This window comes from Ascaphus truei, chromosome 8 (genome assembly GCF_040206685.1).
Source record: "Ascaphus truei isolate aAscTru1 chromosome 8, aAscTru1.hap1, whole genome shotgun sequence".
In the NCBI taxonomy this organism is placed as follows: Eukaryota; Metazoa; Chordata; class Amphibia; order Anura; family Ascaphidae; genus Ascaphus; species Ascaphus truei.
In genome coordinates, this window is record NC_134490.1 from 54,655,305 (window position 1) to 54,671,317 (window position 16,013).

General features: G+C 46.4%; 1 protein-coding gene across 2 annotated transcripts; it reads right to left on the bottom strand.

Moving 5' to 3' along the window:
• Window positions 1-265: 265 nt before the first annotated feature.
• MCMBP (minichromosome maintenance complex binding protein) lies at window positions 266-15,978 on the bottom strand. 2 transcript variants are annotated; one of them, XM_075612058.1, is made up of 17 exons: window positions 15,815-15,947; window positions 14,843-15,051; window positions 14,168-14,253; window positions 13,441-13,581; window positions 13,220-13,261; window positions 11,819-11,920; window positions 11,174-11,291; window positions 10,295-10,440; window positions 8,948-9,045; window positions 7,904-8,082; window positions 7,199-7,322; window positions 6,289-6,406; window positions 5,926-6,091; window positions 4,494-4,627; window positions 3,262-3,426; window positions 1,396-1,484; window positions 266-720 (listed from the first exon to the last, which is right to left on the bottom strand). In XM_075612058.1, the coding sequence occupies exons 2-17, from the start codon at window positions 14,868-14,870 to the stop codon at window positions 594-596; spliced, it is 1,863 nt and encodes a 620-aa protein (XP_075468173.1). In that variant the 5' UTR covers window positions 14,871-15,051; window positions 15,815-15,947; the 3' UTR covers window positions 266-593. The 2 variants fall into 2 exon arrangements, with proteins under 2 accessions (XP_075468173.1, XP_075468171.1); XM_075612056.1 differs by lacking the exon at window positions 14,843-15,051 and having other exon boundaries at window positions 15,815-15,978.
• Between the last annotated feature and the right edge of the window lie 35 nt (window positions 15,979-16,013).

Sequence of the window (16,013 nt, forward strand, 5' to 3'; positions counted from 1 at the left end):
TTACCGGTATTACTTCCTGGTTTTTAAAGGGGCTTTAAATGTCCATCCAGTAGGAAGCTACAACCGAGCTTGCAGCTGCCTATTGGCCTGAGATTTGCCAGCCATTTCCTTTGCTCTGATTAAAACTTAAACCCGGTCACGTCACCGGTAAGCATCTCTGATACCAGGGAACCTGTGGGTGGCCATTGAGGGCCAGAGTTGCCCACCCATGGTCTAAGAGATGGTGTGAAGAAATGGACACCAAAAAGGAACACCCCACCTTCCGTTAGTCAGTACTAAACCTTTATTATCAAACAGCTGTGTCCATCACCACCACGGATTACAAAAGTTGCAAAAACAGTTCCATAAAATTGATGGGAAATACCCGATGAACTGCGGCCAAAAAGCAAAGATTCCTGGAGAAAATATACAGACGTCTGCAATCACTTCATGGCAAAGCAGTGTGTTCCGGGCCCTGCCAGCAAAAGTGTGACAAATACACCACAAACATCATAAGGTATGAAATGACCATCCAAATGACCCTTCAGGGGGTTCCACTGTAAGTGCACTTGCTCCATAGTAGAAAATGAAGTCCGTAGAGAAAGCATTGGTCCTTAAATTTCGTTTCCATTCACATACTTCTGTTCTTGAAGTCTGTTTTTTCTTTGCATCTCCAATTGTTTTGCTCTCAGCCACCTTTCCCGGGAGAGCGTGGTCTGACCCACGCTCAAGGACAATAACCTGTAAAAAGGAGAAGATCCTTTGGTGTCTAAAACATAGAGCAGTGAAACGAAAGCAAAAGTTTAAAAAGAAATAAACGTGTAAGGAACGACTACGTTTCCTGCAGCAGTGGCAAACACCGTTAAATTATAGTCCTCTAGACCAGGAGGCTTCAATGCAAATGGAATTACGGTGAGTTCGGCAGAATGTGGCCTGCTTTTCTGCGACTGCACAAAGGAGACTTTGCACTTCCAAAAATCACCGGTTTTGATATTTTATTGCAGAATTTCACAATGATTTGTGGACCAAACTGGTGAAGACCTTTTCTGCTTTCCTTTACCTTAGTTGCTTTTCTTTTTTACTCGGATAAATCAGACTAAATATTTTCTTATACTTCCATAGGGGAAATGCTTGCTTCCAGTGGACAGGAAACGGTCACTTGAGCACGCAGTCCCGCATTCTCTAGAATAGGTTTACCCCATAAATTGAAAAACCCACAACACCTTCAAAAAAGGGAAGAGGTAACCTCTCTGCACGGAATTTAAATGATGTCTTACAACTGGTACTGTAATACGTAGAGTTGGAACACAAGCTCTAGAACTGGAGTGGCCAACTCCAGTCCTCAAGAGCCATACTGCTGTATGAGAAGACAGAACAGAGGCCAGGGGGGGGAGTGGGGTAGGGGAAGAGACCAACCTGGCTACAACCAGCAACCTGTGCAGATCATCAGCGCTGATGCTTTGAGGGTCACTCTTGCGCATGTCCACAAAGTCATCTTCAACAGCCTGAAGAGAGAACAAAGTGATAACAAGAAGCAGGAGGAATACTATACATACTCCTTAGGCCGCACTCATGGTGGGGGCGTCGCTGTGTGCGCGTGCATGCACTTTTGGGACTTTTACCTGATTTCCTATTGCAGTTACTCAAGTGCATGCGGCGCTGTAGCGCATCAACGCTGCTACATTTTGGGCAGACGAGTCAATTTGTGATTTCGGGCTGCAGTCGCTTGACGTCAGCGTCACGTGAGCTGGTTCAGCCAATGAGGGCGAACCAGCTTCGTGATGCGGTCACCACGACCCCGATCGCCTTCCCAATCTCCTGCGGCCTAGTGCACATCGCTGGGTCTGCAGGAGTGCACGCGGTGGCACGCACGGTAGCGCGCGCCCACGTCACCACCATGAGCTCGGTCTTACTTAGAGGTTTCTGTATTAATGCTCTTTGTTAGAAAGCAGCCCAGGTACCCGACATGCAGTAGTATAGAAAGTTGTATATTTTGTCAGAAAACCGAGTCTGTGATCAGATACGTAGCAATGGTTACTATGCGGAGGAGTAGGAAGTAATATTGAGCACATGTTAACCATCTGTTGAGTCTTCTGTGCATCATGCTAGTAGCGCCTAAGGGCTGGGACACGTGGCGCAGGCAGCCGCGTGAGCGCTACTCACCATGTGATGGTGCCCTCCCGAGCCGGTCCCAGTCCCTCCTCCCTGCAGGGCTTGCTACACGCTGTGACGCGTCAGCCGCCAGGGGATACAAGAGAATTAATACATAGTAGACAGACAGAACCCCTGTAGATAGCACTCTGTTTCAGTATGAATTGGTGATTTATTTAAAATAACTTTATTAATTGACAATATCGTTAAAATATTGGGGTTTAAAACAATGATTAAATGATGCCAAGTGTGGCTAACTCTATGGATAGGTGTATCCAGAGGAGTGTACAATGGTGTATTAATGCCCAGTGTTAGGATAATTCACTGGCCCTAGTGTTCCAGTAATACCAGTATTGCAAAAACTAATACTAGTGTCTATTCTAGCCCTGTTATTACACACTTGGGATGTACACGTGTTAAGTACTACACACTTGTATTTAAATACCACCACCCACACATGCTGGTGTTAACAACTCATTATTAGGTGCACATAGACCTAGATCTGTATATTCCAGTCTATAATGTACTAATAGCTGCAGTACACAAGCAGCTAAGTACAGGTCCAATCAACTAGTGCATCTACTAGTATTTCAATACTGGGGCACTACATCTGTGGTCCAAACAGCCGCTACTTTCACCATAAGAACTCTAGCCCATTCTCTCCATATGAGGAACACTAGGGCCAGTGAATTATCCTAACACTGGGCATTAATACACCATTTGTACACTCCTCTGGATACACCTATCCATAGAGTTAGCCACACTTGGCATCATTTAATCATTGTTTTAAACCCCAATATTTTAACGATATTGTCAATTAATAAAGTTATTTTAAATAAATCACCAATTCATACTGAAACAGAGTGCTATCTACAGGGGTTCTGTCTGTCTACTATGTATTAAGTCATACGCCCTTTGCAGCACCATTTTCATTGTTCTATAGCAAAGCTGAAGCGGGGGTATTCCCCCCCCCCCCCCCCCCGCTCCGAAAAAAGTTTCTTTCAGACCGCGGTGCAATGAGTTGCACGCGCCGCCGGCAAGCAAGACAGCCGTGCGGACGCGTGCAACGGATCCTTAGCCTAAGGCTCTTCCCAATATACCTAGAGCCTCCTCTCAGTCAAGTGTTCCTACCTTGGTGACCTCTTCCGAGATGCTGTAATCCAGAAATCGCAGCAGACTCAAGTAGACGCGGAACTTGTTGAGCAGCGAGGGCAGAGATGCGGCGAGCAGCGCACCCATGTACTGCTCCATATTGGGAGGTACCAGCTGCGGCTGCAAATGGACTTGGCAGTCTGACTGTGGAAACACACAATGCCAACACACACTTAACGACGAGGGGATCTGATGCAAACACTCACTCAATGGGAGAGAGTCCTGCAGACCAGTGCAGTCTTCCTGAGAAGCGTTTACTCTTCCTAATAAGGTTACCCGATAAAGAACCCGGAGAGGGTTGAAAGCTTGTAATAAATCAATTATTTGTCCAGTGAAAGAAATCACACTGCCTACTCCTTTGGTCTTAACCACATGGACAAAAGGATAATAACTTTATATCATATAGTTCTTCTCCCACTGGGACTCAAAGCGATTCATAATTACAGTATAGTGTGTGGGACGCAGCATGTTACATTGTAAAAGTTCCTAACACTCCCTGCCCAGATGAGCTTACAATATATTTATTGGTGCCTGAGGCACAGGGAGATAAAGTGACTTGACAAGGAGCAGACACTGGGAATTGAACCAGGCTCCCCTGCTTCACTGTCCTTCAACACTGCTACCCACCATTTACCAACACCGTGCTAACTGTCTAATCCCACCTCATCACAACAGTCCTAACATATTCAAGGGGTCTGCCATGGCTACAGACGGAGGGTTATTTATTCAACTACAATCATGCCCCGATCGGCACTTTCGCCACTCAGGTTATAAATTTACACACAGCACCGTGGCTCTGCAATGCTGACATGTTGGAAGTACAGGGGACCCACGGAGCTAACGTTTACGCAAGTGCCCCAAATGCACTTGTATTCATTATATTTGTTTGAATATTTTGCAACAGAGTATAGGATAGCAAGGTCAGAGCAACAACTAGCTGCGGCAACACAGTATCACAGTAACGTGGTCCCATGGGAACTTACTTCACTATTTACTCTCTACACTAGGGGTGGACAACTCCAGGCCTCAAGGGCCACAAGCAGGTCAGGATATCCCTGCTTCAGCACAGGTCACACAGTGACTGAGTCACCTGTTCTGAAGCAGGGATATCCTGAAAACCTGACCTGTTGCCCACCCCTGTAATAAACCTTCTCGACGCCGCACTGCAGCACACGAGGATCAAGGCCAAGCAAGGATAGCTCTTTACTTACCGGGAGAAGAGATCGGGCCTCAGAGGCGACAAGGACATTAATATTGCAGGGGAATTCCATCTGATGGTAACTGAAGTTGTAATCCACCTTCTGCCAAGTTATCAGGTTACCCAGAGCTGTCACATTGTGCACTCCTATGAGAGAGGAGGGGGAGAGGTAACTGAACAAAGGATAGCCATCCAAGGATAGGCCGTAGGGGGCTCCAGTGCTTGGACCACAACACAGAAGAGGTTTCTGCCACCAGGTTGTGCTCAGACCTAATAAAGAAGTGGTTTCCACACAGACAGACAGACAGAGACGAAGATATTTTGGAATATCTGGTTTCAGGGTCTGAGTGGTGGAGTAAACCTTTTTATTTATATTGCACTAGTCACACGAGTGCACTTGTTTTATTTGTATATCACTTATTATGAATATCTGTACTGATCGATCACGTGTTCTTATTGACGAACACCTTTATTGCACTTTATCTGTCACTTCATATATTATTACGGTTTATGCACAAGGATCCTTTAACTCAGGGATTCTTCTTAACGTCACTTCTATCACTGGCAACGAGCGCCACTGATATTTTTCACGAATAAAGACGTGCAATGATTTGCAGGCAAGGGACTTAAAAACAAACTCATTTATGGGAAACAATATAAAATTAACTCAAGATATACACAGGCACGCCCAATGCCAATATGAGCTAAAAGAGAGAAAAGACTTTGGTGGAAACTAGCCAATCGATGCCCTTATGTTCTAAATGGGAGGCCTATAATAGAGTCATGTAGGAAGGGAATAAATCAAATGATGGCAGCACACAAGTACTTTAGTGAAAATGCTACGGTTTGCAGTAAACTTTAGCATTGTCGCATATGTACTTGTGTGTCCCCATCTTTTTCCTACATTATAAAATTAACCCAGCTAGTGTCACCAATGTATGGATCTTCAGACCGCTGTAAAATCCCCACAATGAAACTACTAGGACTAGGTTTTTCCTCTTGGTGCTCAGTTTAAGATAAAATAAACACACACAATTTCAGTATTGCACTTGTACATTCTAAGGGAAGAAGTTCCGCACAATGTGTGTTTTATACTGTGTATTCCCTTATCCTTTAAACACACAGGCCGTCAAGGTGAGGCAGCGAGAGATTAACCACATTACAGCAGTCACCATGCCCACCCCATACCTGCTCAAGGTAACACGCGCCCTACACAAAAGGGGGCAACGTCATTAGATATGGCATTAAAAAAAAGTCGGCTGACAAAAAGCCATTAAGGCTGGAAGGGCCAAGCCATAAAACAGATGTCAGACACGCAAAGTCTCAACTTGTACAAGGCTCCCAGACATGTCTATTTGCCATGGAACATGCAGAATCCTGGCTCAGACGTAACCGGCTGTTTGTGACACATGACACCGGTGGTGAAGAGGATGCTCGGTGCCCACCTGTCGTATCGAGCTGCCCCTGCTCCAGCAGAGTCTCATCCACCAGCAGGGAGGTGTGGGGCGCGAGCTGCAGGAGGCCGCTCACCAGGCGGTTTGCAGCATAATCCTTGTGGGGAATGAAGCGCAGGCTGTTCATGTTCTCTATGGTCATGCGCAGGTAATGGGACTGTGCAGAGGAAGGACAGGAGCGTTACAATCGCGCACTGTTCCACTAACCACATTACAGGTAACAAGGCCGAGCCGCAATAAGGCCTCAGCTAGAAGATGCTGCATACGCTTAGGTTCCATTTCCATTGGCAAACACAGTGTTAACTCTGAGTGCAAGCGAGATGTGCCAGAACCCAAAATCACAGCCAGTCTTACCGCCGGTACCAGTCGCTGCAGGACGGGATAGAGATGCTCTGTAAAGGCGCCGTTTCTGGGGCAGCCGCTGAGGTTCAGCGTGAACTTTCCCAGGGGAAGCACGTCCCTCCGCGCGTACCTGTTGGGGGAAACAGAGGCACCGTCAGAAGAACATTAAATATCTTACAAACTCCTCTTCATCAGCAGGAAGGCTCGGAGGGGTTGTGTTTACAAAGACGCTGGTACTGGCACTCACAGCAACACGTGGTCCATGCCGCGGCCGTAACAATGCATCAGAATAGAGCAGGGGTGGGCAATTTCAGTCCTCAAGGGCCACCAACAGGTCATGTTTTGCACATATCCCAGCTTCAGCACAGGTGGCTGAGTCCTTGACTGAGCCATCTATGCTGAAGCAGTGATTACCTAACCTGTTGGTAGCCCTTGAGGACTGGAGGCTATCCTGCATTGCCACAACCTCCCTATTCCCTTAAATTCACCTAGCTATAAAATCCCAGCACGTCCGACTTGCTTCAAGTTTCCTTCGTTATCAGCTGTCCTAATGAATATAAAAGTGATTTTATACCTATTCCACATAATTCTGCATGCAGGTTAACCAACGCAAAAAAATACCTGGCGCGTCTGTGTTCTGTGTCAGTTTCTACCTTGTAACGCACCATTAAGCTAATGGGTATGAACTGGCATCGAGCTCGCCTGCCCGGGAAAGCTGCATTAAGTACGTTCAATGCAGGCACCAGCGGAGGGATACTAAATAATAGTTGGGCTTAGTGTTATGAAACAATTAGCCCGATATACAGATCTCTAAATCCTTACTCGCCATCAATCTTCAAAGACAGGCATTTAATGCCTCCAGCGACACCAAAATCACACCGCCGCGCAGTCACTTCTAGTGTGCACGGTTTGTTGCACTTACACGGTGGAGAGGAGGTGCAGTATCAGGTATTCTGCTGCCAGGCCGTCCCCAAGCAGCACGTGAGTGAGAAAACCAAGCAGCTCGGCCCTTACAGACGACAGCTCCGACATGAAGCTGGAAACAACTGGAGAGACGGAGGGAGAGAGGTGAAGAAAAGAAAACCATGCGCGTTCCGCTGAACCCGCTGCAGGTCTGGCATGTAAAGGAGGAGGCCTGCAAAGTTCTAGCTTTGAACCGTCCTCTGCCAAAAAGGGGCACCACCGCATAGCAGAGACAGCATCGTTCACACAACGTTATCCTATTGCTGCCACAGATTCTTGCACCATAATATAGCAATCCCAGGCGTTTAACAGCATGTTCGGGATGCTTCTACGCAGATGTTTTTAGTGAAAACGAAGCACCCGCACACCCCAATAAAGGGACGAGCTGAGCCCCGAAATGTTATGGTTGACACGCTCGCCTGAAAAATGAAATAAAAAGGCCTAAATAATAAATAAATATATGTTATCAAAAGCCAAAGTGCCAACGCTTCGCTTTTTTTTCGTGGTGAGATTTACCAGTGCACTGGGGTAATAATACTCGGCGTCTGCATATAAACGTTATTACTTCTTTGTAAAGATCAGGTGGTGAGATGACGGGGTTCAAATCAGTAAGATAAAGACTTTTTACGGAGAGGAGTTAGACATGAACACCGCTCTTACTCACAGAGTTTGCCCTCCCCGGTCTCCCGGAGGACAGCTGGCAGCAGAGGGTTGATGTGCTGCAGTTTCTGCGTGAAGACGGCGTGAATTCTGGGCACGAGCGAGGCCGGGGGGCTGTGTACACGCTGCTCCTCAGCGGTGTCCATGCTCTCCGAGGGATCCAGCAGAGACGAGACGTTATCCCTGCGCAGCGCCAAGACAAGGAGGTTTATATACGCAAACCAATACATTTACATCAGCAATGCCTGTGGGTGTGAGATCCGGAGCTTCAAATCCCAGAGCAATAACCCCCCCTCACCCCCCAAATAGGATTAGTGGATGGGCTACTTTAAGGCCTGCTCAGTCTGGAGTGGAAGAGTCATTACACACCGTCCAACTGCACCTAGTTAGCAGGTACGGTACTTATTAAACTTACAGAAAAATTGGTAAGAGCGTCCACTCTTAGTACCGGAATAGATAATGTTGGTGCACCAAATGCTGCCTGGGGTCTGGTCCTGCAATAGATCCCGTTTTGGAGCAGATTCAAAAGTAGAAAGCGGGCCCCGAAACGCATAGGAAGATATAACCTCAATAAAGACACTTTTATTCAATCTATGAGTGCTCACTGCCTTTCTACTGCTGAATCTGTACCTATTAAAAGCAGGTGTACCTGTTTCAGCCAGTGATTGAAGCTCAGAATCTTCAGCTAAGAAAAATGTAGCTGTGAGATTCAAGACTGGTCTCATAGTGATCACCTGGTTAGGGAGAATGTAACACACACACACACACACACACACACACACACACACCTTATTGTTAATATGATCTTTGCATTTAGTTAATTGCAGGTTACAGAGCCCCCTCAGGAGGTATCACTTGCTTGGAAGCAGCTGTATCCTGGATTGGAGAATAAAGTGTGCCTGCTTCCATGTGGCACATGTTGGATGGCCCATCATTCCTTAACTTTCCTACCAGCTTCTACACCATTTAATTTACTAAGATTCGAGCGGTTGGAGAAAGGCAGGCAAAATGTAATCACAGCCCATGCGTTACCATGTCAGCATCTCACCTCTCCTCGTTCCTCGTACTCAAAACAGGTTCCACCGACAAGATACCATACACCTCGAGAACATCGTTCACTTTAAAACTGTCCCAGTTCTCATAGACCTGTCACAAGGAAAGAATGGGCAGAGGCATGGGAAGCAGAACAGACCGTACTCTCAAAAACACGCAAAGCAATTACTAAAGTATGTGGGCTTTTCTATAACCCCCCGTGTTATGTCATCAACCGAAACAAACTAGGATGGTTCCACTTTTATACTGCAAATTAATAGTACCTGGAGACCCTACTTCAGTGTGAGACCCCAATTTTAACATGCTGCGGGGGCCTCTTAACCATGCCGTGGAAACATCCAGCTAAACCTTTCCCCACCACGGGGAAGACGTCTTGGCATATAGAATACATGTTAATGGGATTTCTTAAACAGAAGAGTACAGCAAAGCTAACTCTCCTTAACTCCCAGGAAGTGATCCCTACGTCCTATTGAGGAGACAAATTCAGGGCGCCAAGACAACCGTTGTCGCAAATCGGTATTCCATTTACAGTACTTCTGTGTTTTTAGAAACAGGTTACTTTAAGCAACAGGGTCATAAAGCTTTGCCAAGTACATCATTACTGTTGCTTAATACCACATCCGATTTGTCTTCCTTAAAATTCCGAGGGGCAAAGATTAGGGGTTTCAAAGCCAGATCCCAGGACCCTAAAGTATGAACATGCAATGATGGAATGGATCCGACCCCAGCTGCCACATTAACAAAGGTCGGGTCTTAATAAGTTGAAGCTCGTGTCAGCACATGAAACACCCCCTCCCAATAAGAGGCTGAAATCCAGATGTAGCATGTAGTTGTTGTCCACGGGGGAGCAAGGAGGTGGACACAGGGATATTTAGTGTGTGGAAGGGGAATTATACATAAACACCTAGTGACACATAGTGGCAGGAAAGTGAAAGTACAAGCAGAGCAAGAACCAAGTGTTGTAGGTGGTAGACCAGGAGTGGCCAACAAGTTAGGTTTTAAAGGATATCCCTGCTTCAGCACAGGTGGCTCAGTCCCAATGAAGGACCCAGAGAGGTTCGAAAGTTTCTAACAGATTAACTACTTATTGGTCCAATAAAAAGGTATCATACTCCCTCTCCCTTCTCTTCATGGAAGAAAGGACCAGCACGCCCCCCCCCCCCCCCCCTTCTTCTTTGCCTCCAGTTATTAAGGAAATTGAATGGTTACCTGCAGGAACATCCCCCCCAGAGTAATTGAATGGGATCCACACAAATGCACGTTCGGCAGTACTGCACAAGGCAATACTCAGGTGTCCTCGGAAGGTGCGAGACAGGAGTTCAGACAAAGTGCTGTGTGTTACCTTCACAAGGCAGGCCGGCCCCTTCTCGCCGGGCAGGGGGAAGTTCAGGTCGAGCGACGGGGTACAGTTTGTCTCGCCGTGATGCTTAACTGCGGCTGGGGCTTCGGTCTCCAATCTCTTTGGCTCACCACAAGCATGGGATTCACCTTCATTGGCAAGAAACACAGCTCTGGGACGTGTAATACTACAGCGGTTTCTGCGCACATCTCGCACAGCGCGAGCGATGTCACGCTGCCGTCTATTATCACCCTCGAGGGTCAGGGAGACAGGATTTTTTTAAATACATGTAAATCAGGTCATGATTTTTTCTTTAGCCCCAAGATGATATTTGTGGGGCCAAGAAAGTTTATAAAATGAATTATAAAATCTATGAACGACTCATGTTTGTTTATGGGGGGGGGAGGGGAGAGAATGTCTGGAGAAACGGAATCTAAAATCTTTCCCTAAATGCCATTTCAAGCTCCATCACTGCCAGGTTTGCTGGCATCCTACCAACTCGTGTTAACTGCATTTACATGGAAAATAATCACTCAATTGGGTGGATGCCCGGGAGTCTCCCCCTTAACAAAGCTCTGATCTTTGGAAAAGCAGCCCAAGCCCTGACCAATTTCTGAGCCAAGTCACATCAGTTTGTGCATTTGGCCATCACGGGACATTCCTTCGTTTTACAATATGGGGCAATGCAGCAAACGAATGGTACACCCAGCAGTCTGGAGTAGCCCATTGGCACAATTATGGCTTTTAAAGCAGGTGTACCTGGTACTAAAGAGGTCGTCATGCAAGACACTCTCTCTAAGCTCAATGGGCCTGAAGTATCGCCCCCGCCCAGCTCTGCGCGCACCTCAACACTAGATGAGAAAAATGATCATGGAATTGTACCTGTGTTCTGCTCCTTTCGTGGACCCATGTCCTCATCTTCCTCGTAGCTTCTCTTCTGACGGCTCGTGGTGTAGGATGTAGAAGGGCACACTCTGGCCTGGCTTGAGCTGGCGTAGGCGTGGATAGAGATTAAGGATCAAGTGACCAGCAACAGAAACTTTGGGCTTCCAGCACTTCAGCTAATCTCCATTCCAGGCCATGAGGAGGTTACAAATGGTCACCTCTTTGCCCAATACAATATTGAAAAGAATGGTCCAAACCACCAGACGTCTCTGCCAGAGCGACCAACAACAGTGCCAAGAAACGCACAGCACCAGCTGCTTGCAGGTAAGGCGCTCATTGAGTACTGTGGGTTTCTGGTGGATGGATTAGTAAAGAAAGTTAAGTAACATGGTGATTTGTACAACGATGCTGGGTAGCTCTGACACGTTCAAATCTTCCACCTCCTTAAAGAAGAGAACTTCAAGTAGCCCATTCCACAGGACATTCCTCAACTGCTAATTTAGTGTGTTGCCTGCCCCTAAATAACACACAGTAGCAGTAGGAAGGGTGGTTGGTAAAAAGGAGCAAGTCCTTAACTCCAATCACCGCACTAATACACTGCAGACAAGGCCACGAGTAGGGGAGGTTCCATCAAAAGGATATTTCCTTCACCCACGTGGACTCTCCCGGCACCGGCACACAATAGAATGTCTGTCTCTCGGCAGTGACTGTTTTACCAGAGTCTAAATCCACTTCTTGTTGAGGCTATGGAGGGAAAACACAAATAGAATAAAAAAGGTGTTACGTTGATGTATTGTCTCCATTCACAAAGGATCCAGTTCTCCACGGATCCTATAAATAGCTCATGTTTAGGCTAATACCCAATGAAAAACAGTCTCAACGCATTGCTAGCTTCCACAGCAGTGGAAACGTGAAAAACCTTCGTGTACAGTAGAATTTTGCACATTCGCAATCCTAAAATGTCATAAAAATGGCAAAATTGACTGAGCTGAACTGCGTTTATTTCAGGTCTGGGGACCATCAAGTTCAAGAGAAGATACTGCTGGCTCTTCATGGAGGGTTAAAAACCCTACGTCATACGGCCCCAAGGGATGTTGTATCTTCCTATAGGCCCGTGTGACGCAGATTTTAATCTCCATTTTTTGTTTCCCCTGGAGGATTCATACTGGGAGCACCTTCCCTGGTGTCAGGAAGCAAGAGGTTCCCCTAAAGCTGAAATTAGTGGGGTTCAGCACTGAAGGCCCCCTGCTTCCCATCCATGTAAAAATATAAAATCAAAAACAGACCAAGCGGGACTGCTCCTTTAATTTGCACAAATATTTGTGAACGGGAACAACTGCACACATCCCTCAGCAGCCACAAATGCAACAAATGAGCTGCTCGTAAGCAAAATTGCACTGTTCAACTGCGCACATGCTCATGTGAACGTACTTATCAATTGTTACTTTGTGTCCTCCCTGCATTTATAACCTACCGTCTCCTTTGCAGTCCACTTACTCGCTACACAAGAAGGTCTTTCTAGGCATTATCATAGCATTACTTGTTGCCACTGGTTTGAAATTAGTTTTTGTAAGAATTTCTGCATTGTCATCCACAGAGTTCCAAGTCCAGAAAGATTGCATGTGTGGACTCTATATTTTACGTAAATTTTGTACATGCAGCAAGTAAGCCTTTAATTAGGGGAGAAGGGGTTGGGGGTTGGAGTGAAATGCTTTGATATGATTGTAACTGTGCACAATGTCCTGGTTTTGACACATACACCACATTGTGTTTTTATTTCATTTCTGTTGTGTGGGGAGAAAAGAACCCATGATAAGATGAAACATGAGGGCTCCTGTGTCCTGAGAATCAGAAGGCGCTCCCTCCGAGATAAGGTTCAAACGGTTCTTCTCTGCCATGAAATACACCGTTTCTACAACTGGTAACTTTATACAAGCACACAGAACAGCATGAAAAACAAGCACCAATTCCAACAGAGAGCAAGATTACAAGAGATCCAAGTGGATGAGTGCAGTGCGACGATGGTACATTGCGGAAACTCACCGAACATTCTGCCACATCGCGGTATTTACCAAAATGCAGAACCTGCAAAGAGAAAGAGTTGGAAATAACTCTTAACATACACTACAGAAAAGCATCAAAATACTCTCACCCAGGAGGATACATAGCAGGGACAGAAAGCAGCAAGGGGGACCTGGCAGACACCCAAGTAACAAAGCCAACATTTTAAATAAGAGAAGACTGCCGAGTGAGTCGTTACTTACTCTGGATTTGGTATTTAGGTCAACCGTTTCATAGACGCCCATGTAAAATTCCGGATCAAACATATCCTGTACCATGCAACGAAATTTCACCAGGCTGTTCGGTTTCAGGTAGTGCAGGGGGACATCGTTTAGACAAGGGACCTGGGATGATAACCAGATAACAACTCAGCCCGAGTCAATGGTGCACCAAGGGCCAACTGCAAAGTCCTTTTCTGGGTCCCCAAGGTAATGACCATGTAGCTTAGCAGGACCCACTGGATAGAAATACTTTTACCCCAAGACAGAGTTAGAGAGCAGTCTGCAATCACTCTGCTAACTACTAGACATGGCCTAGAGAACAAACACGCTATCCTTATCCGTGTCTAGTTGTACCAACACATTTATTTACTGACTGATCTACACGCAGCAGCTCGCCTTTGTGGACAGGGTAACCACTGCACCCATGTCCTTGTGTGTGTGTGTTGGCCTTTATTTCCAATAAACGTTTTTAATATATAAATTATCCTTTTGTAAAGGTCACTGCATATATGCTATCAAGTGATTTGCTGGCCATAGCTATTTAAGGACACAAACACACACGAGGGCACCATCAATGTCCATCCAGCTCTCCTGGGCTAGCCCCTTTCCTATGGTTTGAACACCAACAAATTAACAAACTCTTCAAGATGGGGTATAGTGCTTTACCCGTTGCCCAAACCAAGTGCAAATAGATAAAGATAGTGGTTACCCAGGCAGTAGAATTGTTTGCTCTTAGCTTCTCGTGGAAACATTCTGTGACCTTCTTCTCCCACTCCTGATTTGGTCCATTCTGAGCTACAACAGAACAATTCCCCAGGTCAGATATATGAACAAAACCAAAGTATTGCACGGGCTTCTAAGCAAGCCCACCCTAGAAACCCCCTTTCTTTTAGGAACAGAGCAGGCAAGTATAGTCAATTAAAGAAACAAGTATTAAAGATTCCTATTAAAGCCGCACTCCTGGTGATACTTATTTTAAATAAGTTTGAAGCAGGGGAACTCTGGAGCTGAAACGCATTAATTTCAGCTCGGGGACACACTGTTTCTGGCTGGGCTAGTTGGGGCTAACAATGGCAGCTTAAATGTCCCGCAGGCCAATAGGAATCTGTGACGTCATCCCATGCGGATTCCTATTGGCCCACGTGACACAGGACGTTTAAACGGAGCAGAGATATTAACCTCGGAAGGGGGTGTCAGCATCTCAGGAAGCAGGGGGTCCCGGAGCTGAAATTAACACGGTTCAGCTCCAGAGACCCCCAGCTTCAAAACAACAACAAAAATATACAATATAATATATCTATCATGTTCTGCTTTAACTACACTAGGGCAATAAATCAACATGTGCATCAAGGCCAGCCAGACGTCCTGCTCCAGAGATAGTTACCATAGAAGGTGCTGCGGCGGTGCTTCATGTAGGTTTTAAAACCCGATGTGACGCAGGCCAATAGGAAACTGCGATGGATGAGCTTGTAGTCTCCTATTGGCCCTAGAGGACACAGGATATTTAAACCTCCATTTTCTTTCCCCTGGAGGGGACAGTAACAGCAGAAGCGTCCCCAGTACGCATCTCAGGAACCAGAGCTTCCCCGGGAACTGAAATTAACATGGTTCAGGTACGAAGACCACTGCTTACTATACATACAGTATAAAAGAACAAGGGGGGGATGAATAGCTGTGTTACACTAGAACCTATACTATCCATGTAACATGTGCAATACTTTTATTTCTGGCTTTTTTCTAGAGTTGTTTAGGGGAATGTTTTTACAATTATTATTTAAAAAAAAAATTTTTTTAATGGAAAACAGGTCAATTTATCTCCCAAAGTGCCCAGCCCATCTTGCATGCTTGGGAAGGAGAGCTCCAACACGGATAAGTGGAGCCGCAGACACATGCAGGGACTTGTGCTATTTGGGCTGAAGGAGCAGCTCAGGGAGTAAAGACGCTGACTGAAAACAATGAAACTGAGTTCGAATCAGGGGAGCCGGGGTCAAATCCCAGTTTCAGCTCCTTGTGAGCTTGCAAGTCACTATCTCCTTGCTTGTCCCTCAGGCACGACCACAATTAGAATGTCAGCTCTACAGCAGGGGTGCTCAACTCCAGTCCTCAAGCCCCCCAACAGGTCAGGTTTTCAGGAGAACACTGCTTCATCACAGGTGGCTCAGAGGCTCAGTCTTCGACTGCACCACCTGTGCCATCCTGAAAACCTGTCCTGTTGAGGGAGGGGCTTGAAGACTGGAGTTGAGCACCCCCGCACTATGAGTCATGTTTGCAACAGCACTGAGTACACTGTAAGCTACATATAAATAACATAGTTATTGAGAAGTCTGAGAGCCCAGCCCGAGGAGAGTTCACTCACCGAACAGGCCCTGCACCAAGCTGAGAGGGGCGCTGAGCCAGTCACCCAGACCGGGCACGGTGCCGGTAATAAGCTCCATCACGTTGCCACAAGGAAGAACTCAGTGCAGCCAGCGGTACGCCAATGGCGGGAAAAGTACGTCATCACGCACGATGCAGCGCTCTCTCCTGACAGGCGCAGGTTGGCGGAAGCCATGTTG